The 25,144-nt window shown below is 44.4% G+C and overlaps 1 protein-coding gene and 1 long non-coding RNA gene across 8 annotated transcripts in view; both read right to left on the bottom strand.

Moving 5' to 3' along the window:
* Window positions 1–285: 285 nt before the first annotated feature.
* On the bottom strand, window positions 286–3,942 carry LOC308375319. The gene is made up of 3 exons (XR_013968890.1): window positions 3,847–3,942; window positions 1,323–1,373; window positions 286–1,154 (listed from the first exon to the last, which is right to left on the bottom strand). It is a non-coding gene; the product is annotated as an uncharacterized lncRNA (long non-coding RNA).
* Window positions 3,943–4,615: 673 nt separating this feature from the next.
* The window catches only part of cald1a (caldesmon 1a), a 56,317-nt gene continuing 35,788 nt past the window's right edge, over window positions 4,616–25,144 (bottom strand). For 6 of the 7 annotated variants that reach the window (XM_080850922.1, XM_080850924.1, XM_080850921.1 and 3 more), the window contains 10 exons: window positions 23,567–23,688; window positions 22,246–22,534; window positions 19,128–19,268; window positions 16,286–16,329; window positions 15,575–15,650; window positions 14,815–14,952; window positions 13,010–13,105; window positions 11,362–11,430; window positions 9,027–9,060; window positions 4,616–6,992 (listed from right to left, as the gene is read on the bottom strand). In XM_080850922.1, the coding sequence (XP_080707048.1) occupies window positions 6,979–6,992; window positions 9,027–9,060; window positions 11,362–11,430; window positions 13,010–13,105; window positions 14,815–14,952; window positions 15,575–15,650; window positions 16,286–16,329; window positions 19,128–19,268; window positions 22,246–22,534; window positions 23,567–23,688 (1,023 nt within the window). In that variant the 3' untranslated portion in view covers window positions 4,616–6,978. Of the gene's footprint in view, window positions 6,993–9,026; window positions 9,061–10,836; window positions 10,883–11,361; window positions 11,431–13,009; window positions 13,106–14,814; window positions 14,953–15,574; window positions 15,651–16,285; window positions 16,330–19,127; window positions 19,269–22,245; window positions 22,535–23,566; window positions 23,689–25,144 lie in introns of all 7 variants that reach the window. The other variant, XR_013968884.1, reaches the window with a different exon arrangement.

The raw sequence follows: 25,144 nt of genomic DNA, 5'->3' as shown, positions 1-25,144 counted from the left end.
TTGGTTGTCTGTCTACTTGAAAACCTGTTTGATTAAAAAGCTATGCTGCTTTGAAGGATAGATCAAGACAAAGGAAATTGCAAAGCCCTGCAATGCATTACCTTCTTCAGCAGGGGGCGGCACTGAAGCAAGAACAGAGAAGTGGTTAATGTAGCAGTGTAAGATAACGGAGCAAATAAAATGGTTGGTAAAAAGGAAATGTATCTTTTCAAATGTCAAGTAAACATGGAAAGATTAACCATGGTTTCAAATCAACAAAGTATATTACCTTCCACTTCAGGCGGTGGTGCTATCATGAGAACATAAGAATGATTAGTGAATTGATTGATTATCTTATTGGTTGGTTGGTTTATTGATTGGTTGATACATGAGTAAGTACATAAGTCAAGACTTCACAACAACATCAAGCACAAAAGCAGTTCACTTTGTGCTGTTTAATGTTGATACATGTTGATTGCACCCTTATAAACACATTTTCAGTCATCCAGAAATGTTCTTGTTGTTATAAAGTTGCAGCATGACAACTTCATCCATTTTTGAGAGATCACATTATATAAGAGAGACTTCAACTTACAGTAAAAAACCTCTATACCTTTGTCAGAACATTGAGTGAGCCACTGGTTTGTGTTTGTGTACCGTGAAATTGCCGTACTTCAGAGACCTTTCGACTGGAAAGTTCCAGGCAGCATCATAAGTTTAACATTACCAAAGTATGATCTGGCATTAATAACCATTACATGGTTTTCCATGTACTACCAGAAACTATATGAGCAAACCATCCTCTGAGTAGTTTGGTTATTCCTCTGAACATAAAGATGATGTTGCATTGTTGTTGTAACTCTGATGAGGCTACAAACTGAAAAAAAAAATGTCAGACAGGACTAAGGACCCCATGTTGTTTAAGGCAATAATCTGTAGGCCTGCTCGACAGGGTCTTCTTGCATAGCAAATGTAAATAGTGAGTGTTGTTGCCCAAGATCCGCAATTTTATCATGGTCTGAAACATATTTAGAAATTAATTTTACATTTTCAAGTTAAAATGCTCAAGTGGATATGGAAGGTTAACTATGTAATCATACTCAGTCATAACCTTCATGGTGCTGAGTCTGATTAACTTAGTCAGAGAGCCATCCTTAGTCTTACCTTCTTCTTCCCTGGACAACAGACAACAAAGAGGAGAGAACAGAACATTCAGACAAACAGTGAGATGACACAGTGAAATAAGTGATGTAAGTGCATTCCAGTGATGCCTGGCATTGTGGTACATGAAGAGATGGGTCAAAGTTCAGAGAGGAGGGTTATGGGTAAGCTGCCATACTTACTGCACCTCCTCTTCCACCACTTCCTCTGTGTCAGACATGTCTAGGCAGTATCTGGTTATCAATACAACAACAACAAAAGAGAGAGAAGAAAAAAAGAGAGCAACTGTTAACATAGCATTCACACCTCATTTAATAGTTTTTTTTTTCTGTGTTGCTAAATGACACTTTCACAAACCTTAAAGGGCACCTCTCACCGATCTAGTCACTTAGTATACCCAAGTATGTCTAGGCCTACTCAACAAGCAGTCTATCACAGGCTGTAGTAGAAAAGTATGTTTTGCTCAAATAGTTTCCTAACAGAGTGAAATGAGCCAGAAGTATCTAAGTGGCAGCCATGATAAGAGCTGGTCGAATCCGCTAAAGAATGGTGCTTCATAGTTTCCTTTCTTATCTCATTTAGCTTAGGGTAGACGGGACTATCCTTTACAAAAGAAAAGGAGATAATGTCATCCCACAATTCTTTGCAGCAGCACCATTTAAGGACCCCCATCAATAACATCCACTGTCGCATCATTACGCATCTGTAAGTGCAGACGGATTCTCTCTCTGAGATTCTTATGAAGTCCTTATGAATTCTCCTTTACATCTTCCCTTGACCTCATGACGTTTTCCATCCAGGTCAAGAAAAAATAATAGAATGCAATTTGTTTTGACTATTTGACCACTGCCCTAGTCAACTAGCCTAGCCATCTAGCTGACTGGCAATGTTACTGTACGTTAAGCACACCCTTAAAACAAGCACGTCCAGCACTGAGCCTGTGTTGCAGGGCTTTGGCCTGGTGTGAATACGTTTCCCACTAGGCGGCTTGGCTTGTAGCAGACCTGTGATTCCTTGCGTGGCTGCTGGGCTGCCGTCGTGGGACCGTCAGCCTTAAACAACTCTGAATTTAATCCTCAGTCATTTCCTCTTGGCCAGGCCTTCTGTCTCTGGCACGGCCGTCTCTCAGAGACGGAAAAAAAACCTACCCACCGTCTCCTCTGCTGAAGTCACATAACTGGGTTTTTACACTGTAACTGTGTTCACTAAAAGAAGTAGTTCACAGCCATTGTGTTTGCTGTATTTTACACGTTTATAACCATTCTTCTTCTTGTAATTATAATAATAATAATAAAAGTTATTATTATTCTTTGGCATTTATTCATATTAATATAACTATGACTACTACTTGTACTACTACTAGGTCTAATAATGTATTCATTAGTAGAGAAACTAAGTTATTGAATTATACTGTACAAGGCAATGGGGTGAGGGGTGGGGCAGTCTAAATATTGTCTTGGCAAAAATCTCTTGGCATCTTTTCCTACTGGGTATAAATCAGGGGGGTAATAAAATAGGCCCAGCAGGTGATGTATGGACAGGGGGTTATTTTTAAGTACAACAAAGGACGGCTTTAAACAGGTGTGAGCTGCCCGGGTAGACAAAGGACTTGGCTGCTCTCCTCCAACATCCAAGGCCTCTGCTCGCTTTAACACCGTAAATCACAAACCACATCGCCACACACACACACACACACATACACACACACACACACGCTCTATATATAACCGCATTCTTGGGTCGGCCACCTCATCCATCATCTTTCTAGGTTCTTCTGTGTTGACTCTATGGGTATTAACAAGTCTCTTCTTCAATTCAGCCATTAAATGACCTGCAGGTGACTTTTAGGCGCTGGCCATTACTGTTTAATTCTTGCATTGTATTTAGATAATGATATGATAGTATAACAATATGAAGACATAATAAGATAATAAGAAAAAAGGCCAATGGGGCAGGAAGAATGGTAACATTTCTCTCTTTGTTGATTGACATACTTGCCTGCAGGACATTTATCTGTTTCGTAATCACCTTGTAAACATTTCTGGCCAGTGGCACACAGCAAAGGCAAGCAAATACAGTAAGAGCTGTTGAGTTTTAAATAAAAACGGACAGATACACAACAGGCCGTAAAATATTATGATCAATCGTATAAACCTGCCCTCACGTGCACGTGCGTAGTGAGACACGCAAGAGGCCAGCGCAGGTGTTAGAAGGGTGAATTACCCAGGACGCTTTGCTCTAAATCCTCCCGTCGGCCCCATGGCCTGATTGCTTTCCAGGGCTGTCAGCGTTAGCTAATACGCTTTAATAAGCGTCAGTCATGCCTCACACTGGCAGAAACGGAGGAATAACACCTTGTCTGGTGCAGACAGGAATGTGAGGCTGGCTGACGGTTTTCGGCATTAAGTCTCATTAAGTGCAAACCCCCAAAGCACGTAAACTACAGTTCCCTTCGGAGCCCCAGGGCATCTGACAGGCCAACCAACTGATGCCATCTGAGAAACGACTGGCACAGCCAAACCTAATTGCCCCTAAAGTTCCCCCGTACTAGCCCCTACTTCACACCTCCCTATCTAGTTCTCCATTAGACCTACACATGCTTCTTTACTTAGGTAAGTGAACAAGATGAAGAGGGCTCTCCCCAGAAGCATGCATTCTCAGGTGGCCCCCAGGGGTCCCTGAACCACGCCGGTGTTTCACACTTACCTGTGAGCCCCACCAGGAGAGAACGGAGAAGAAAGAAAGACAGGGAGAGAGGGCTATACGGCCAGGTCCAGGGAACACACAGCTTGTAAATCCACTGTTAGTCTCACATAATACAACCTTGGGGGGGATGTCATGTCATCTCCCATTCGTGTGCTCTGATTGGTTGCTGCTGTTAGGTCTATTGTTAGGGATCGAAAGAAGCAGTTCCATTTCCATACAGAATTCATACCTCACTCCTAGTCCCCTTGCATAGTAAATGAGAACTCTGTTATGTATTAACCGGGGCCCAATTTTTGGGGGGTCCAAATATTTACCAGGGACAAAATCGGTCCAGTATTAAGAATTAGAGTTAGAATACTTGACCAGCAACCACAAAAAAGGCTACACAATGTAACTCTATGGCCCCTGCATTCAGGTCAAAGTAAACCGTTTGTTTATGACAGACAGGCTCGTAATGTTTTCCATACTGAAGTGTCGGAAAGGATCCCTACAGAGATAGACCTGTGTCAGTTTACCTCAGTAACTGTGAAATAAACTGTACATACTAGCTAATGTACGTATGTAAGTAATAAATAATGCTACTTCTCATATAAATGCACATCATTATACATTTCTTACCCTGATCCTAAACCTAATTCTCATGTAAATGCACACGATTACACAGTAACAGACACACTGGAAAAAATGAAATAAATCAAAATTAGTCAATCAAGATGGTCTCAAGGCCAAGATTTTTTTTCTCATGTATCTCTTTATTGCAGTTGGTCAATGGTACAACAGTTAAACATTCATTCTGTTTGAAGCTAATGGCTATGATAAACATGATGATGACTTGGTCTACTGATGGTGTCACCTTTATAGTGTTATCTCTACGTAATGAGTGAACACAGACACAATGAAAGAAAATAACATGAAAAGAAAGTGAAAATAGTGAGGGAATGTAGTCATTTTCCTGAATGGTTGTCTAAATATTGTATCAAAATTCATTAAAAAAAACACATTTAATACATAAATATAATTTGCTTGTGAAAAGACGCAGACACCCTTCAATTAAGAGTCATGCAAAATGATTGAACCAACCTGAAATGCAACACACGGTAGTCTATTACTGAACCTTTAAAACTCATAATTGTAAAAGTAGATATTACACATTAGCAGACAAGTCCTCTAACGATACCGTTGATGTATCAGTTACAAAAAAGCCAAAGAATAACAACAAACACTGGTCCATGACAACGGCTTGGAGCCTAGTCTCTGTCCTCATAAAAGTGTGAAACAAAAAGTGAACTTAAAATGCCTATGCTTTAAATGCCTATCCATTATCACATTTCTTGTTTTCATATTTTAAATAAAGCAAAAACAAATCAGAAAGCATTTAATGAATAACGTTCATTTTGATCCAAGTTGCTCCAGGATACTCTGTGTAAGAGAAAACCGGGGGAATTCTACCTGACCCCTGCTAGCCACTAAAGCTAACAGCGTTTTTCAACTTTTAGTGGCCAGTTCAATTGATTTCAATCTCCCTCTCTACAGTCCAGGTTGTGGTCAACATATTCCCTTCTTTTATTTCTTCCGATGAAAGACTAAAGACCACTTATTTAAGCCACTGTCTTGGGTGACATCTGTCACACCTCCCAGACCAAGAATACAACAAGATGATTGTCTTTATGAACAGCAGGACCTCGTAGCACTGATTTCTTAAGACCATTCCCCTGCACACTACATGCCTGTGGCCCTGGCGAGGGAAATGCATACTGGTGGACTGGACGGGTCTGCAGCGTAGGGGGCAAAGCTGCCACACTGAAATAAGCATTCAGTCAGTCTCAAGTACAGGAGAGCTCTTTATCATGCCTCTGACTCACAGTGCCTTCCCAAAGTGAATTGATTTAGGGTTCAGTTGGGTTTATAGGCTGGGCTTTCTGTGCAGTGAGAAGTGCACCCGTCCCTGCCATGCTGTCCATATTGCGGACCTCTATAGCGACCCCTGACATCTATTGTGATCTGACCTGTCTTTACCCACAATCCCCTTTTGGGTGTAAAAAAAATTGCCTTTGGTTTGAAGTGGCCCCGTGGCCTGTATTGTGTGGCCACTCTCTCATCTCTACTCAGCCGTGTGATTGGCCACTACCAGCTGAGTGTCCGGTTTTGGAAAAGAGCTGTGGTGGTTAAACAGAAGTGGAAGCCAGACACACACGTAAAAATAAAATAATAATAAAAAAAAATAAAAACAATTCAAAAATACACGTCAGAGAAATGAGCATAGTGATTAGTGGTTACAATAATACCACTGCTCCGAAAAACGATTATCTGTAAAAAAAAAAAAAAAAACTGCTTTGATGTCTGTCTGACTGTCCTTTTTTACGACAACAAGCGTTGCGGCTTGCATACAACACAAGAAGCTGTGATACAAGAAGATAATAGTTCATGACAAAATAAAAACACACAGTATGTGCTATATGCTATTCAGACCGCTGTGTTCACTATTACAAGTGTTGATTAGACGATAAAGAAAGGTACAATGTGCTACGCTATGGGTGCTCATACTGCTATCCTGGACAGGTGATCATGAATAACATATCAATATGTGAAGCTTTGCTTTAATTATAAATTAAATAAAAAAGAGAGTGAACCAGAGAGCTGAGGCCAGAAGACAGTCTGGCCTATTTAATGCATGTGCTAAATAAAACCTTAATCATTATTATTATTTTTTTGTTGATAATATTGTGATTGTCTTCACGCACGTACGTATGTATGTATGTACGTACGAAACGTACGATCATTTTACCTTTTGACATGACTTTTTTTTTTCGTTGGAAGTTTCATATAAAATATATATATATATCAAATCATAATTCCAAAGTGTCCAAATTTCACAGCATAGTTTCCGTAAAGTAAACCTGTGCAAAGGGGGTACTACACTGTAAATATGACCGCACATTGTGGTGGTCTGTTTCTACAGTGCTACTATACATACTCTCCTTCTCTCTTTCCTGTCTATTCAATACCCTTAGGCCACTTTAAGAAAGACTTCTCTCCATCTCTTCTCTTCTCCTTTTTTTTTTGGTATGGAAAAACAAAAATGCATTGAATAAAAAAATGGACGTGCAGTTTCTTGGTTGCTCCTTTGTATCACTAGTGTCCCATTCCTGCAGGAAGACAAAAAGAAGAGAAGACAACACCGTGAGGGACAGGGTTGACAAATTTGGAATGTCAGAATCTGAGGTCATCTATTTTAAAATCGCTACGGCACAGCCTGGGATATAGATGCAGTGGAAGGTTCTGGAAAAACACTGGAAAAAGGAGCTGAATGGTGCTTGGCTAGTGAACACGAAGAGCAGAGAGGAAAAGCCCCCCCCCCCCCCCCCCCTTGCTGTCTGGCCTTGATTAGGTGCTAATGCTAGCTGATCTGAACAGGGCTTATGCTAAAAACTGTTAAGCAGGTAGCTGGTGTCGCTTTTCAGACCACTTGCATATTTGCCTGTGTGTGTGTGTGTGTGTGTGTGTGTGTGTGTGTGTGTGTGTATGTGTGTGTGTGTGTGTGTGTGTGTGTGTGTGTGGTGTGTTTGTACGCGTATGTGTATATGCGTGTGTCTGTAGCCTATGTGTTTATATATACGTATTGATGTAATTTGCGTGTGTGAGTGTTTGTGAGTGTGTGTGTATGAGCATTGATGTGAGTCTGTGGTGTCAGATGTTGCATGCTCTCTCTGCACCCTTTTAAATGATGTATGGTTTCCATGGTGCATGGCATGCCCTTTGCTCAATAAAGCAGTTCATTTCAGGAGGTGAGTATATGTGAAGGTGTGTACTGTATGTATGTGTGTGTGTGCAATTGTGTCTGTTTGTGAGCGCAAGCTTTTATCAACCTATTTTTATGTACCACCTCCCCATCCCCTCAGGCAGACACTCTAAACTCCTCTCTAAACCAAATGTACCAAATCTACTGACAGGCTAGATGCTAAGGACCTGGTCAGACTGGTCTTGAGTCAGTGGCCAGGGCTCCTTCAAGGCCAGCTGGGGTGGGCTGGTAGTGGGGATTCATTTTCATTTGCTGTAGCTGGTGTGCTAATCTGGGCAGGCCTGTGCTGGTAATGTGACAAAGCAGCTGCTGTGCTGCGGATCCACATGCATCATCTATCTATCCAGACAAGACAGCCAGCAGAGCACAGCCAGCCAGAGAATTCAGGTCAGGGCTGGGAGTGTGTGTTTGTGTGTGTGTGCTCGCAGAGACAGATTGTGAGCGGAAAAGTGAGAAAAAGGAAGAAAAAGGAAATAGTTATTCAAGTGAGTGTGTTTGTGAGCGCGTGTGTGAGAGAAAGAGAAAAAGAGGGGGAGAGACAGAAACCAAGGCAGAGAGAAAGGGTGATAGAGAGAGACAGACAGGCCACGAGAAGCAACTTAGAAAAGATGGAAAGATGGAAAGAAACATGTGGACATGGAGAGACAAAGAAAAATGAACCGGAAAAGATTGAGACAAACCTGGAGAGAGAGAGATAGTGAGGTTATAGAGTTTGAATGAGAGAGGTGAGCATGTGTTCGTGTCAGTGTTGGTTTGAGGGGGTGTCGTTAACCTCTGTGAAGGCCAACCTGTCCTAACTCTTCCTGGGGGAGAGGGGGATGTCATTGGAAATAGAACACAATGCAAACTGGAGCCAGGAGGAGACAGTGAGTGTGTGTATAGGTATGAGTGATAGAGTGTGTGTGTGCATGTGGGTATGTGTCGGTATGTGTGTTTGTGCATATATGTGGGTGAGTGTGTATGTGTGTGTATGTATGTGTGTGTGGGAGAGAGTGTGTGTGTGTTCACGTGTGCTGGTGACAGCAATGATTTGTTTAGCGCAGCAGGCCCTGAGGTGAGTGTGGAGGGCAGAGAGAGCCACCATAAAATATCCCGATGTCCCAGTGCTGCTGACACACACGCACACATTTTTGATTCCTGTCCTTTTACAGGGGGTGATTCTGTTTATCATACCTTACTCTCCCAAAACCTATCAACACATTCACAGTCACACACACCTTGCCAAAAACAGCCTTATGTAAGTAAAAAATACACACACAAACACACACACACACACACACACACACACACACACACACACACACACACACACACACACACACACTCACACTCACACCAACATCGATAAATCAATAAAATGGAATGGGAAAAGTCAACTTACCATTAGCAACTGATTTACTCTCTCTGCCTGTCACCTGGGTTGGGTATGGTCCCGAGAGAGAGAGAGAGAAAGAGAGCGAGAGAGAGAGAGAGAGAGAGAGAGAGACAGAGAGACAGAGACAGGGAGAGAGAGAGACAAGAAGACAGAATTAAGATAGTGACAGTTAGCATACCATCCACATGAAACATTTTATCTCTCCTGACAAAAGCCATGCACTGTGAGCTGTGTGCACTGAAGGTGAGGTCATGAAAGTGATGGTGGCTATCTAGGAAAGGATGACCCCCCCCCCACCCTAAAAATGTGTGGGGTTTAAGATGTATGCTTATATTGCATCATTCTATTGCAGGCGTGTAGGTTCACCTGTGGATACGTTGAACCAGATAGTAAGTATATATGTATGACTGCATGCATGGGTGTTTTGTGGTATGCTACTTGTCTCAAGGTGGCTTAACGTATGTGGTTGCAAGTGTGTGAGTGTGTGTGTATGCGTGGTTGTGTGTGTGAATTGTGAAAAAATACCATTCCTAAATGTTCTTTGCCATCTAAAGGTTAATCACTTCATGGTCAGTCTAAAGAGCAGGCACCATCACTGGTTTGGTCTGTTGGTATGTCAGCGTGTGCGCCCAGGGGGAGTCAGCTGTGGGGTGAATGAATCTGCCTAGTCTTTGAAATCCTTTGGGTCATTTAACCCACAGCACCGACCCACTCGCCCACCCAAACCCCCTCCGACGTCCCAAACAGGCAACTCTCTCTCCATCTCTCTCTCCCAATACAACGTTGCTTTATTACCTAGGGTTAGTTTACTTGCCAAATGCAAAGTCAGAGTGATACTATACCAATATAGCACAGATAATTACACAATCTCTATTTCTCTCCCTTTCCCCCCTCTCCCTGTCGTTAACACACCACAGACCGCCTGGCCTTGCCCAGCCATGAGCCCGTGTGCGTCAGCATGGCTGAGGGGCTGCCCACCTGGCATGGAACTTCGATCTGTGGCACACCACAGTCTCGGGCTCTGCCCGTAACCCCTTACCCACGTATGGGTGCACCGGTGCCCAGGAACCAGGGCAAACAGGGCAGAAGGGAACCAGTAAAGCAGCTGGTGAAGGGCACCTGAGGTCTCCAATATTACTCCAATGGTACATTACGTAATAACTGACCAAGAGCATTTTTTTTAAAGTCTTTTCAATCATCTTTAGCAAAGGAGCTAATCATTCTGGAGAGCGCTGTATTTCAGTCTAGTAACAGCAACACAACAACATCACAGTCTATATCCTCTTTTGGAACTGGTATTGTATGTCTTACAATTCGAAGGGCAATGCTTTAAGAAGGCACACAAGCGTTTGATTGTTGTGCTTAATGTTCTTCAAAAAGTGTTTTATGAAATTGACAAACGAAATTTCAAGTTTTTAAAATTTGGTTTGGGGTTTTGCTGTTTGTTTAACAGGTTTCAGCAATTGAAACAATTTTGGGTGAGAGCAGTTTAAGAGCACTCACAGCGGCCATTTTGTAAGCTGACCCAAAACTGCCCTTCAAACTATAATAAAACAAGATAAAACCAAACAAACAACAAAGCTAAGACTAAAGTAACGCAAACAGAATGAAGAGTTACTGGGGACTTTTAAGAGCTTTAAGTGTTTTGTTTTAGTGGACAGCCTCAGGCAGAAAGCAAAGTGAAATAAAACTACAAGCTCTGAGGGAGTGACATCATGGTGAAGGATTGTGGTCATCCAGAGATAGGCAAAAAAACTAAAAACAAGAAGGAAACAAGAGAGCAGCCGTGACGTCTCGTGGTGAAAAATGACTTTACCTCTTCGGCCTCTTTCCAGATATGGAGACAACTATCTAAGAGAGGTCTTCAGACACAGAGAAAAGAGTGAAAGAGAGATAGAGAAAGAGAGAGAGAGAGAGAGAGAGAGATAGGCAACCCGCCAATGTTATTCCCCCATCCATCTTGGCTAGCATTCGCATTCCAGTTTACCAAAGCTTTTGTGACATACACTCCATCAATGCAGACCAACATTATGATGAGAACAAACTTTAAGGGAGTGGGGGGAGGAGGACAGCTATTTCTTAAAGCTATTTCTCACACCACAGTAAGTAACATGACATAAGTAGACACTTATGAAGACATGAGTGAAGTCAGGGATGGTTTATGCCATGATTTACTGGCTTAGTTTTAAGGAGAAAGTAATCTATATAAACTCTACAGATTGGATACATGCAGTTGGTTAGCACTAACATGTTGCCAAGTTTATGTCTGGGTATGCATGACCCTGTAGGGGAGATGGTTAGCAGTAGAAAGCTTAAGGGGATAGCTGAATGGTGGAGGTACCTTGGCTGGGGAGGAGCCTATGTTTTCCCATAAACTGCGTTTGCCAGTCACGTCCCCTGGCTTCAGGTCCTGTGGACAAGGGATGGGAAGAGAATCAGCGTAATTTAATAAGTAGGATATTGTTCATATGAAAGGCATTCACGCCATCATTAATCAAACGAGGCATGCCCCCCCCCCCCCCCCCCCCCCCCCCCCCCCCCACCCACACACAAACACACACACACACTTTCTCTACCAAATGTAAGTACTTTCACAACTTTATTGTATCTTTCTCTTTCACACACACACATACATGCACACAGACACATAACACGGTACCCATACACCCCCCTTCTACCATGACCTGAGGTGGGGTACGCTCCAGAGTGGGTCATACCTGGGCGGCAGAAGGAAGAGATGGGGAGAAGAGGGACAGGAGAGGAGGACGGAATCCAGGGAAAAGGAAAGCTGAGACAGACCAGGAGGAAGAAAAGAGAGAGAGAATATCTGGCAGTGGAGGTCAAGAGGACAGAAGGTAAAGAGGAGATAGAAAAAAAAATCTGATATTAGAGGGAAAATAGAAATTACAGTGTAACTGGAAACCAAAGAGGTGAAAAAGTAAAGGTCTAACTTGACAAAGTGTGCAAACGGATGTCAAAGTAATGGGAACACTGACAACTAGAGGATAGGAGGACATGAGGAAAATTTAAAAAATCACAAATAGGCTGCCCTTAATTAAGAGGAAACAAACAGAACAGGAAGAGGTACCGAGAAAGAACTGAGAATATGAGTACAAAACTGTAACAACGTTTTGAAAATATTTGTCTGGTTTGACCACTAGAGGGAGCAGCAGTTGCTGAAATGAAACGCTGTGCAGCTGCTTCTTACTGACAAATGACGCACTCATCTAGTTCTCCAGCAACTTAAGGCAAGAAGAAGTAACTGTCTGTCTGTCGGGGTGAGATAACACTTGATGATGTGGGAATTATGTTGGTCCTTATCAGAGTAATGCCCGCCTTTCATATTTGATTTACAGCGAGTGCGATAATTCTGACACAACTGTACATAACATACATTCGTATACATTTATTAAGCCAACTAACATAAATCTTCACTTGTTTATCTACATAAAAAATAACTTACAGTGAAGAACATATAATGAGACGCTTGACAGGAAATTGGAGGGTGTTGCTTTTACTAGCCTGGCTGGGAAAACATTAACGCTAACAGGTTAATGAGCAGCACAGAAGCCACTCACTGGAGAGACTATCATCGCCATCTATCATCTAGGGCTGGGCTGTGCATATAAACACTGTTGAGCCAATCGAACGATAGAGTTTAAGCATCCTCAAATAGAGTTCATTTCGTGGCCTTTATACAAGCCTGCAGAGAAGTAGGCGTAATGCATCAGTCTTGGAAAACAGAAATGGACATAGAGAAAACATAAGGGAGTCACTTCTACGTGGTCATATTCATCATTCATGTGGAGGCTCACACACACACACACACACACACACACACACACACACACACACACACACACACACACACACACACACACACACACTCGATTTATCATGGGTTGCACACTTAGCACCATTTTGTTGATTGACCACCTATGTGTTGACATTAGTGTGTGTGTGCGTGTGCGTGTGTGCATGGTACCTACCACTGGCCTTCCTCCAGAAGTTTTGCCTGCCTCAGGAGTTTTGTTCAACCAGTCGTTGATGCGGCCGGCCACGCCCACCTTTATCCCAGCTGCATCCTGTTAACACACACACACACACACACACACACAGAACACACACACACACACACACACACACACACACACACAATGTCAAAGGCCATGTGAGGTGAAGCATCAGAAGAGTCGGACACACCCTTACTTCAACAGGAAGTGTGTGTGTGTGGGAGGGAGAGAGAGGACAGAAAGGGGAAGTGACACAGTTCTGAGGGCCTCACCCAACACCACCCTCACCTTCCTCTTCTCTCTTTTCTTATCTACTCTTCTCTCCCCTTCTCCTCTCCTCTCCTCTCCACCACTCTACCCTTCTCTCATCCTCTTACTTTCTTCTTTATTCTCTCCTCCACTCTTCCCCCCTCTACTTGCCTCTTTTTTCTGTTTTCATTCCCTCTCCTTTTCTCATTTCCTGGCATCTCTTCTGTTTTCCGCTCCACTCCTCTCCTATTTTCTCTTCTTACTCTCCTCTCTTTTCCTCTCTTCTCCCTCTCCTTTTTCTCCTCTCTTCCCTCTCTTCTCCTCTCCAACTCTTCTCATCTCCTCTCCTCACTTTACCTTTCCCTTTCTCTTCCAACTCTTCCCTCTCATTTTCTCTCTTCTCCTCTCTTTTCCTCTCTTCTCCCTCTCCTTTTTCTCCTCTCTTCCCTCTCTTCTCCTCTCCAACTCTTCTCATCTCCTCTCCTCACTTTCCCTTTCCCTTTCTCTTCCAACTCTTCCCTCTCCTTTTCTCTCCTCTCATCCCTCTCCTTTCCTTTCCTCTCCCCCCTTCTCCTCTTCTCTCTTCTCCTCCCCTCTCCTCTCATCAGTGTTGGTTGGGGAAGCTACTTTGAAAGCACAGCTTTGCAAGCTTCCAATGACTTCACACTGGAAGACGTTTAACTACAGCAAACCTACCCTAGGGAGAAATCCAGTTTGGTTAGCGAAAGCTAGTTCAAACTACTTCGTAAAAATTATGTATAACAGAAAAATTATACAAAATGCCACTTGCCAGCAATAAAATGCCACTCAATTGAGTAAATTGCGAAAGAAATTGAAGTATATCGCAAAAGGTGGAAGTACAGCACCAAGCAGGATTCCTCAGTTACTCTGAACATGACTAATGCGCCTAGGATGAAAGAAAAAGGGCGCGGGCTGGTCAAAGGCCGTTCGATTACAGTAAAGAAGTAAAATAGAAATAAAAAGATCATCCCTTTTATGGCCCAAAATGTAGTTTGTAGTGTCAGTAGTTAACAATCCAAAAATGCCAAAAATGTAATTTAACTACTACCTTGCAAGCTACTGCAAAATGTAGTTAACCTCGTAGTTAAATGACATGTAGTTCACTACTCCCCAACACTGCCTCTCATCTCCTCACACACATGAACGCCCTGTGCGGCGGCCCTCATCCAGCCTTGCTGTGAGGTCAGTACCCAGGAAGAGAGAGAGGACCGCAAAGAACAGGCCTTATATGGGCACGAACCAGAGAGCTCCGTGGGTGTATGTTTGTGTGGAAATATGGGTGGGGGTTTGTGTGTGTGTGTGTGTGTGTGTGTGTGTGTGTGTGTGTGTGAGTGCATCCAGTCATGTATTTTTCTGCCTGTACATGTGTGTGTACATGTGTGTGTGTGTAATGCATGTGTATGTGTGTTTTTGGTATGTCTGTGTGTGTGTGTTTGAGAGAAAGAATGTTTGCGCATGCATGTGTGTATGTGTGTGTGTGTGTCTGTGTCTGTGTCCGCTGCCCTCCTAACCTTGTTGGTGGATCCGGCCCCGCTGTTGGAGCCGAACACATTGCCTTTCTCCCACATGCTCTTAATACTACGGATGCCGTCCGTCACCACAGGGAGGTCACTGGCCCCAGACCTGGGGGAGCGTGCGTCTCTGTTAGACTGGAGGAGAGGAAAGGACAGGACAGGAGAGGAGAGGAGAGGAGAGGAGAGGAGAGGAGAGGAGAGGAGAGGAGAGGAGAGGAGAGAACATGAGAGGAGAGGAGAGGAGAGGAGAGGAGAGGAGAGGAGATGAGAGGAGAGGAGAGGAGAGCAGATAACAGGAGAGGAGAGTAGATGAGAGGAGAGGAGAGAACAGATGAGGAGAGGAGTGGAGAGGAGAAGAGAACAGGAGAGAAGAGGAGAGGAGAGGAGAGGAGAGAAATGAATATAGTAAATCTCTGTTCATTGCTGATGCTCCTCATTGTGTAGAGGTGTTTTTGTACCATTTTTTATACATGGGGCTGACAGTTGCAGAAACCGTTTTATGCATAGGGAGGATTTAAATGCTGGACTGAAGAATGGAGCTTGTGCAGAAAGAAAACCAGCGCAGGCAATTTGTACATCATTACTGTAATGTGAAGAGATGGGTCTTCAGCTGATTGGACCAACAGATGCATGATGTACTGTATCTTTCATGCACACATAAAAAATATATCACAGACAATCAAATTCCCTCTCTTGGCACTCACACACACACACACACACACACACACACACACGCATTCACACACAGCTGCCTAACCTGCACTGCCGAGGTGTACTGCTCCAGTCTGTTGTCAATCTTCGACACCACAGGGGTGTTACCCGCTTTCGCAGTGCTGCAAAGCCAACATGTCAGACAAATCAGACAAATCAGGCCACTCGAGCAGGGCAGTGGGCTTCTACTTGCCCAGTGGGCTTCTCTGCTCATCCACACAACACTGTGAGCGCTAACACAGGACCGGTAGCCTGGGAATATGACTAACGAATAATTCATATGACACTGTTACTGTTACTGCTTTTCACCGGACAGTTTTAATCTCTGAGAGCAAATAATACAATGCTGGCTATGATAAGATAAAGAGTGGCTGGCTCTTAGGTTACATGTGATAAATAAGCATAGTTCACATGATGTGAGGGTGAACGAGAGGTGAGAGGGAGAGGTAGAGGGAGAGAGAGAGAGCGAGAAGGAGAGCGATGTTAGAGAGAGAGAAAAAAGGGGAGAGATAGGTAGAGAGTGAGGCAGAGAGAGATAGAGAAAGAAGGAGAGAGATAGGTAGAGAGAGAGGCAGAGAAAGAGAGAGACAGAGAAAGAAGGAGAGAGATAGGTAGAGAGAGAGGCAGTGAAAGAGAGAGACAGAGAGAGAGAGAGAGAGAGAAAGAAAGAATGAGAGAGATAGGTAGATAGATAGGCAGAGAAAGAGAGAGAGAGAAAGAATGAGAGAGATAGGTAGAGAGAGAGAGAGAATGTTACCTTTTCTGTGCAGACTTGTTCAAGAACTCTGCTCGCTCTCCAATCTGTGGGGATGAATCAAGGAGGAGACGTACTTAACACCGGTCCAAAAACACTGACACACACGCACATACACACACACACATGCATACATACAGATACAGACACAGACACAGACACAGACACAGACACAGACACAGACACACACACACACACACACACACACACACACACACACACACACACACACACACACACACACACACACACACACACACACACACACACACACACACACACACACACACACACACACAGCCACAGATGTGGAGACCCTAGTCATAACATAAATCCACTTTACCCAACCCAACCCAGCCCCATCCCATCCCCCTTTACTCTCTTGTAGACACTGGCAGACACACACATCACCTTCTTTTGGCCTGGACCCTGCTTTTTCTCAGGCCTAATGTGACGGATTGCCTCCTTACTCCCCCCCCCCCCCACCCAAAAAAAACACACAGACTCACCCTCCTCACTGTCACTCGTCCAGGAAAAGCAACACCCCCCTTCTAGCCCCCGCCCCCCCCCCCCCCCCCCTCGTGTGGCCTCCAGTGTGGGAAAGCGGTGGTTATGTTTATGATATACTACAGCAAGGCTGAGACAGGGAGACAAGCATTCCTACACTGCTATTAAACAACACACACACACACACACACACACACAAAGAGAGAGAGAGATGGATGGATGCAAAAATGTGCCAAATGTATAGAGATATGCATTGTCTCTGACACACACACAAGCATGCATCCTGATGTAGCCATGAACATAGACCTTCAGTGAATGTGGACGAAACAGGAAAACCCCAACTCCCTGTGTTCCTATCTCTGTTTTGCAAACACTTTCACTCCCGCCCTACCCTCTCTCTTGCTTTCCCTCTCTCTCTATCTGTCCCTCCCTTGTTCCCTCTCTCATCCACTTCCTCGCTCCTCTCTGGTGGGAGTTCCTAAAATACCCTGGACAGGAAATTCCCCATTCTCAAGCGCGTCTGAGGTCGGCTCGTTCACATTGCGGCCTGAGTAATCCTATTAAACTAATCGTTTTCCTGCAAACCACCCCCCCCAACACACACACACACACAAACACACACACACACACACACACATATCACCAAGTAACAGCAGTTCTACAAACACACCCTCCATTTTGCTTCTCAACTGCGTTTAAGCCCACAACTTAGGCCAGAAGACAGAAAGACAGCTTTGTCCAGTTCACAAAGCCATACACACAAAGTGCTTGGTCAGTAGTGTGTCTTCCATGACTTCCTGTGTTCTTAGGTAGCAGAATCAACACATACACACACACACACGCACACACAGCAGTTAGAGAAACAAACAGCCGAGCATTATTTGATTCGAAAAATTATCAGAAATGCGTAACTCGATGGAAAGAACAGCAAATACTAGAGCTTACGCTCTCCCAATCACACGAAGCCCACAGCCCTGCCTCGGCACGGAGGAACTGCAGGGCCTTCACTCAGCCTGGGCGCCAGCTGTCAGTGCAAGAGCCAGAATGAAAGACTCTGCCATCCTCGTCATATGAGGCAGTACTTCATACATAATATTACGTAACATCGAAGGGAGTAACTGTCTGACTGCATGACTGAAAACACTTTTAATGTGGTAGTGTAAAAGTGTGAATCGCTTAATAGTGTGGTAGTGCAATAGTGTAAAAGTGTGAATCACTTAATAGCATGGTAGTGTTATAATGTAATAGTTTGGATCACGTAATAGTGAGGTAGTGTTATAGTGTAATAGTTGGGATCACTTAATAGTGTGGTAGTGTTATAGTGTAAACGCTTGGCAAAAAGCTTATAAACAGAACACAACATGGCATACCTATGCAAGGGGGCAATGGATGACACTTCACAGTTCCCACGCACACACACACACACACATACACACACACACACACACACACACACACAAACACACACACACACACACACACCCAGTTTGTTCTGGTTTGACTTTTGACCTGTCCTGCTTCGTCTGTGCCAAAGAAATGACTGGAGCCCACAGGCATCCACACGCACGCTCTCACTGCGGGGCGGCACAAAGCATGCAGCACAGGGCCACCTACGGTGAACATGATGACGAAGTAGAGCCGCAGAGACGGCTGGGTGAGGCGCCATCATTAGTGTGAGGCAGAGCAGAGCCAGCAGCAGTGTGTTAGTCGAAAAGAGACATTGGCATTAGTAGATAGCAGGTGAGCGTACAGACACACAAATACACAAACAAACACACACACACACACACACACACACACACACCCATATACTGTATACTGCCACATGTACTCATACACCTGCCAAAACACACACATACTTGCATCCATACCCACAGACAACATACACAGTATATGTCCGTTTTAAACGTTTGAATTCTCTGTGCAATAAGCCATCAATGCCAAGAAAATGAAATCTGTGTGAGCATGTGTTAATGCATGCCAGTATATATGTGTGTATGTCAACTGTATGCATTCTAAACATGCATAATCTAATACATGCCATACTAGAGATGGCAAGTCCTAAACTGATGTACAGGTTGCTATGGGGATAGTGAAACCCTAGCTTCTGGCCTTTGATTGACAGGTGATTATAGGTTGCCATGGTTACGATAGTTGCAATGACCTTTAATTGTCAGGTGTCTTTGAGGTGGGTGTTAATTCATACCACTGTATGTGAGCAGATAAACTCTATGTACACTGTAACAACATACCATACACCAGAGACGACAACATATACATTTGTGTGATAGTGTGCTACAGGTTGCCATGGTGATGGACAGGTGTCTGTGTGACTGACCTTAAGGGAGGAGCCCCTGGGACTGATGCACTTGAAAGGACTCTTGACCTCCCCCTCGTCCGTCTCCTCGGCCTTCTGCCGCTTCTCCGCCGCCTCCGCTCTCCTCCGCTCAATCTCCTCCTTCATCTTCCTCTTCTCCTCCTGGGAAACAGGCAGATAATGTCAACACAACCATTAGATTTATCAAACACACTTACACTGCCACACACTATTATCAAGACTAACAAACACACTTGAAAATCCCAAAATAATTGTATCAAAGTAGCTTCACTGAGAATAACAAACACAGTGACGTCAACATTACCAAGCGCACTTTCACTGGGCTTTAACACACACTTTCACCGAGGCTAACACACACACACTTTCACCGAGACACACACACACACTTACACCGAGGCTAACAAACACACACTTCCACCGAGACACACACACTTTCACTGCCAGTCCCTAACACACTGAGATTACCAAACACACCAAATACACAGTCTGGCACCAAACCCTTATTTTCTGTGTTGTGCTGAAACCAGTGTGTCATAGAAGAGCACAAAATGTTACAACATTTACATTGTACCAGTCTTCCTTTGCCGCCTCTATCTCCCCCTTTCTCTCTCTCTCTTACACACACACACACACAAATGAAACACACACACACAGAGTCCAATTCGCTTGTGACCACCCGCTCCTCTTGCCCATCTTCATGTCTTTGACCTCCATCTCTGTCCTACATGTCGCCCCATAGTCCTTCAGCACATAGTCCTGCAGCCATCAGTGCCTCTGCCACCGTAAATAAGCCCCACTCTCCAGCAAGCGTCTGCCTTAACAAACTCCTCTGTGGTTTCCTCCCCCCCCCCCCCCCAAGTCGCCTGCCCTCCACATTCCGCCTCCACCAGACGCCCATAAATCCACCTCTTCGTGCTTGGCACACCCGCCGCTCGTTAGTGGAAAGCCAGTCATTTGTAATTAGTCAACCCCATAACTTCCCCCTAACACACACACCACCCCTTCTTTTTTATTTACTTTATCTTTTAATTAGAAACAAGGCGAGTATTTGCATCACAATGTGCAAACACGGCTCAAGAGGCCCGACGTGTCTCTAGCAGTGTTCTGTGTAAGAGGCTAGGATTGTGGTCCCTACCCGGTTTAGGAAAAATGAACACACACATGCACACACATGCACATACACACTCACACTCACGCATGCACATATGCACTAACACACACACACACACACACACACACAGCCAACACACAAACTCATTTTCACAAATAGATACACGCACACACAAAGACAGATAGTCAAACACAAAAACTCATTCAGACACACAAACACATACAGACACACACAGACAATACACACACACATACCCAAGCAACATTACAGCCAGCATGTGTATGAGAAAGAGACAAATGGGGACGTGTCACAGAGTGGGACTGATGGTGACTGGGCTTGGAGTCATTACCGAGACCGTGGGACTGAAAACAAAACACCGCTCCGCTGATAGCCAAGGGCCCGTCCATTTAAAGCACTCACTAGCGGGGCACTGGTGAGATTCTTGAAGACGGATGGATACGGGGCTGTCCAACTACTGAGCATGACAGCACCCATGAATTGAAAATAGAATGGTGTGTGTGTGTGTGTGTGTGTCTGTGTGTGTAGAGTGTGGGCCTTGAGACCCATGTTAAACGGAGCAATCTGTTGCGAAGTGAACCAAACATAACACACACTAAAACAAGAGCAGAGTGAAAGTGTTATGATTCTCCTCAGGAGGTAATATCCATACATTCACAAGAGAGGTCTTACAGACAGGAACACAACCACACACACACACACACACACACACACGCACACGCTCACGCACACGCACACGCACACGCACACGCACACACACACGCACACGCACACGCACACGCACACGCACACACACACGCTCACACACACACACACACACACACACACACACACACACACACACACACACACACACACTCAACCACACACACATACATACACACACTCATGCAAATAATGTGTAAGATATGGACTGTCGTGTCATAATATTATGTTTCATTATCTATATCGTATAAACCAAAACATTTCACATTCCATTACCAGAGATGTGTTTAGATAAGTTTACATTATGCATCTCATAAGTACTATGGCCTATTTGTGACAGAAATGTCCATGCAACTACGGTAATGTCCATGTCCATCCAAAAGGTGACAGAGAGATGGTTTTGGACGTTTCTTTCACCCTGTTCCCGTGGCTCATATCTATGGATAAAGGCCTCTGACAATTGAAGACACATGCAGTAAAGATAGTTGGCCACCTTAAACACAACTGGACAGAAAACAAAGAGAGAGGAGATAGCAGTGGGACTGCAGTGAGTGTGTTTAGGTTCAGTCCCATTTCTTATTCCTGCGTTTACGCCTGCCGTCTATACTACTCACATCCATATTACTGTCGTCCTTACTACTGCTGTCCATACTACTGCCGTCCATACTTCTCACATCCATCCATCCATTACTACTTGCAACCATACTGCTGGTGTCCATACTACTGCAGATTTTTCGGGCCCCTAAGACGGGTTTGGGCTTTTTGCCATATTGGATGTGTTTAAGGCCCAATCCCATTTCTTATTTTTACCCCTTCCCCTTGTTTTGGAGTGCCCATCTGGTTCTGCGTTTCCACCTGAATAGCCAGGGGTATATATATATTTTTTTTTAAATATCCCCATATGAAATGGGTGTTGACCCTGTGTAGTTCTGCCCATAGAAAGGTCTACCCACGACTGATATGAGTAGGAAAGTGCAGACAATGTGCTGCCGGATTATTTTTCAAACTTCATACACAGGACATTGAAATAGTTGAACTGTCACTCACAAATCGCTGTTTACACAAAGTGCAATTGACATTGTGAAACGCATGTTATAACGATCCAATTACACATTCCTCCTTTGCATCTACTTTAAACTCAGATGCTGACTGTGTACAAGATGAATTAGAAAGTGTTGTATAAAATACCTGCCAATCAAAAAATGCCTTCAAAATGGCTTTTTGGCTCTAAAATCAGAAATATTTCAGGAGAGAGGAGATGTCTCCTTTGATCTGTCTCCGTACCTCCTCCCGGGCCTTGCGTTCCTCCTCCTCATGTTTGCGGAAGCGCTCCTCCTCCTCCAGCACCTTCCGGCGCTCCTCCCGCTTGCGTTTGAGCTCCTCCAGCTCCACCTCGGCCCCCTGCTGCTTCTGCCTCATGCGCTCAAACTCCTCGCTCTCCGTCTCGTCGCGCTTCCTCCGCAGCTCCTCCAGCTTGCGCTCGGCCTCCAGACGCGCCTCGTCCTCCTCGCCGCGATCCTCCGCGCCCACCGGAGATGCTGAAGAAGCCTCGGGCGAGCGCATGCTGCCACGGCTGGAGCACACACACACATAGATAAGAACAAACACACACCGACAACAATGCACAAACACACACAGACACGCACAGACAAACGTAGGAGGGCACGCACAGGAACACTCACACAGAGAAATATGCCAACACACACACACACACATACACAAATTAGTGTTCTAGTTGAAGCAATTCACATTGTTCCACAGGTCTACAAACGCAGGACATGAGGAGACACAAGAGCGCTTACTGTTTGCAGCTCATCCAGACACAGTGGAAGCGGCACACACACACGGAAAAAGCCACCGCTGCCTTGTCTAAGGTGACAGTGTATTAGGTTGCACCTAATAGCGTCTCTTGGGGCAGCTGGGATTAGATGACCGAGGGCAGCCATCATAGCTCACAAGATTACACACCACTGAACACACTTACCTAGCAAGACACACACACACACACACACACACACACACACACACACACGCACACTCACACATACACACACACACACACACACACACACACACACAGACACACACACACACACACACACACACACACTGGCCACAAATCAGCAAAAACAGCCCTCCAACTCCATGCCCAATTGTTGTGGCCCTTTGCTATAAAGCTTTTAACAGTACTTCTTATAGGTCAATAGAGAATGAAGTATATACTGTATGGTTCTAGCGACATGAAGCATTCTATGAGCAGCATAGCATGTCTTTCATGTATAATGGCTATTGAATCTTGTTAGGTCAATGCACTCCCAGTGAGGATGATTGTAGCCATATAAAAACCTATATAGAAAGAGCATGATGGTAAAACACTCATTGTGCATTGTGTGTGTGTGTGTGTGTGTATGTCTGTGTGTGTGTGTGGGCACGTATGTTTAGGGAAAGGGTGCGGTTCAGTAAAGTGAGTTTATGTTTGCTCGGCTTGTAATGTGCATTTTTAAATGTCAGTGTTAGTATGTGTTAGTAAGTATTGCATGTCATTTGCTTGTGTGTGTGTGTGTGTGTGTGTGCGTGTGTGTGTGTGTGTGCGTGCGCATCCCACCTTAGGGTTCTCTCTGGTTTCTTGTGCCTGGAAGAGATGTCGTCATGGAGACCACCATTCTGCTGTTTGGCCCATGAGGCCGACTCCTTCTTCCTGCCCACATCCTCATCCTCTTGGCTCACCTAGGACACACAGGGGTAAGGGTCCCGAGGAGTTAGCAGAGGTCACAACAGGGTTTCTGAGCCAACACTTTTCTTACACTGCAACCAATCTGCTGTTCATAGGCACCACAGAGAGAGTTTACCCAAGTGAGATACATGGAACTCCTACCAGTACATAAAGACTGACATACCAGTGTCATAAATATGTCATGTCAGATGACATATAGTGTTGTTAGTTATAATGACACATTGAACAGTGTCATGTCATGTAATTATGCTAGTAAACACAACAGACAATATCACCAGCTTATATCTTGTTACAATATGAAACATTATTCAAGTTGTCTTAACGGAAGATTACAATGGTGACATGACACTGTTAGACTGGATAATCATCTGTAAAGAAAGTGTTTTGATGCTTCATGGCATCTGCAATGACAAGTTTATGACATGGTAAAGTCAGTCTCATAATGGTGAGTTTAAGCAAAGTGCCCGTATTCCATGACTCTCCTCAAACAGAAACAATGATAGAAGAGCAGTGGAAATGGAAGAAGCCTTAAGAGTAAAATCTTTCCTTTACAGGTCTTTTAACTAGCATTACTAAATACATTACCCAACCATAAGTCACGGCCACTCAGCAATAGACACTTGGGTGAACAATGAACCAGTTAGCCTTTACTTATGGTGGAGGTGTATCTTTAATCACTCGTGCAGCAGTAATGTCAGTTAAGGGATCTGTAAGGGGAAAAGATATCTCTCGAGATTCGAGGGGGGAAAATCACACACTTCAGGCCAGATTTACTACTATTACAGTACCCTTATTCTGACAGTGTAAGAAATACAAGGGAATACTGATGTTCTTTCCATCATTTATCTTTTGCTTAACAACAAAAGAGTATTTCTCCTGTTAATGGTTACTTTAAATACAGTCTTTCTGTCTGGGATTGTACAACTACAGTAAAAGGGGTATAAATCTGGTTTTAAACTTGTAAACTTTAAAAGTTGTGCAGCTCTGTGGTTGTTCAGTGGACTGGTGAGTGTGCTTCGTGTCAAACCTGTGGAGAGGAAACAATGTAACCGTATGCTCCTCCATACGCACAGCAACCACGTCGCATGCGCCCCCGTGTCACACAGCGTCTGCCACAACACACCCCGCCACTTCACACGCGCGCAAACACACATCCGCCCCGTGGTGCGTAAACACCGCTGTCACGCGTGGCGACCGTGCCTCGTGAACACACACCGTGGGACGTGACACACACACACTGTGACCACGCGGGTGAACTCGCTCAAGCTCAAGGGGGACACGCTGTGACCACACACAAGTACAAACACACACACACTCCGAGGAGTCTGAGTAACCAGAACGTCCTCGATGAGTCCATGGCATGACAACAGTCTCGTGTTACCACTGTTCTGTTACAGTACACTGCTTAGATAGGACAAACAGGGTCGAACATGGAGGACCACCAGCAGT

This window comes from Sprattus sprattus (genome assembly GCF_963457725.1).
Source record: "Sprattus sprattus genome assembly, chromosome: 14".
Classification (NCBI taxonomy): Eukaryota; Metazoa; Chordata; class Actinopteri; order Clupeiformes; family Clupeidae; genus Sprattus; species Sprattus sprattus.
Note: the sequence above shows the minus strand (reverse complement) of the source record. Positions and strands in the feature narration are given on the sequence as shown.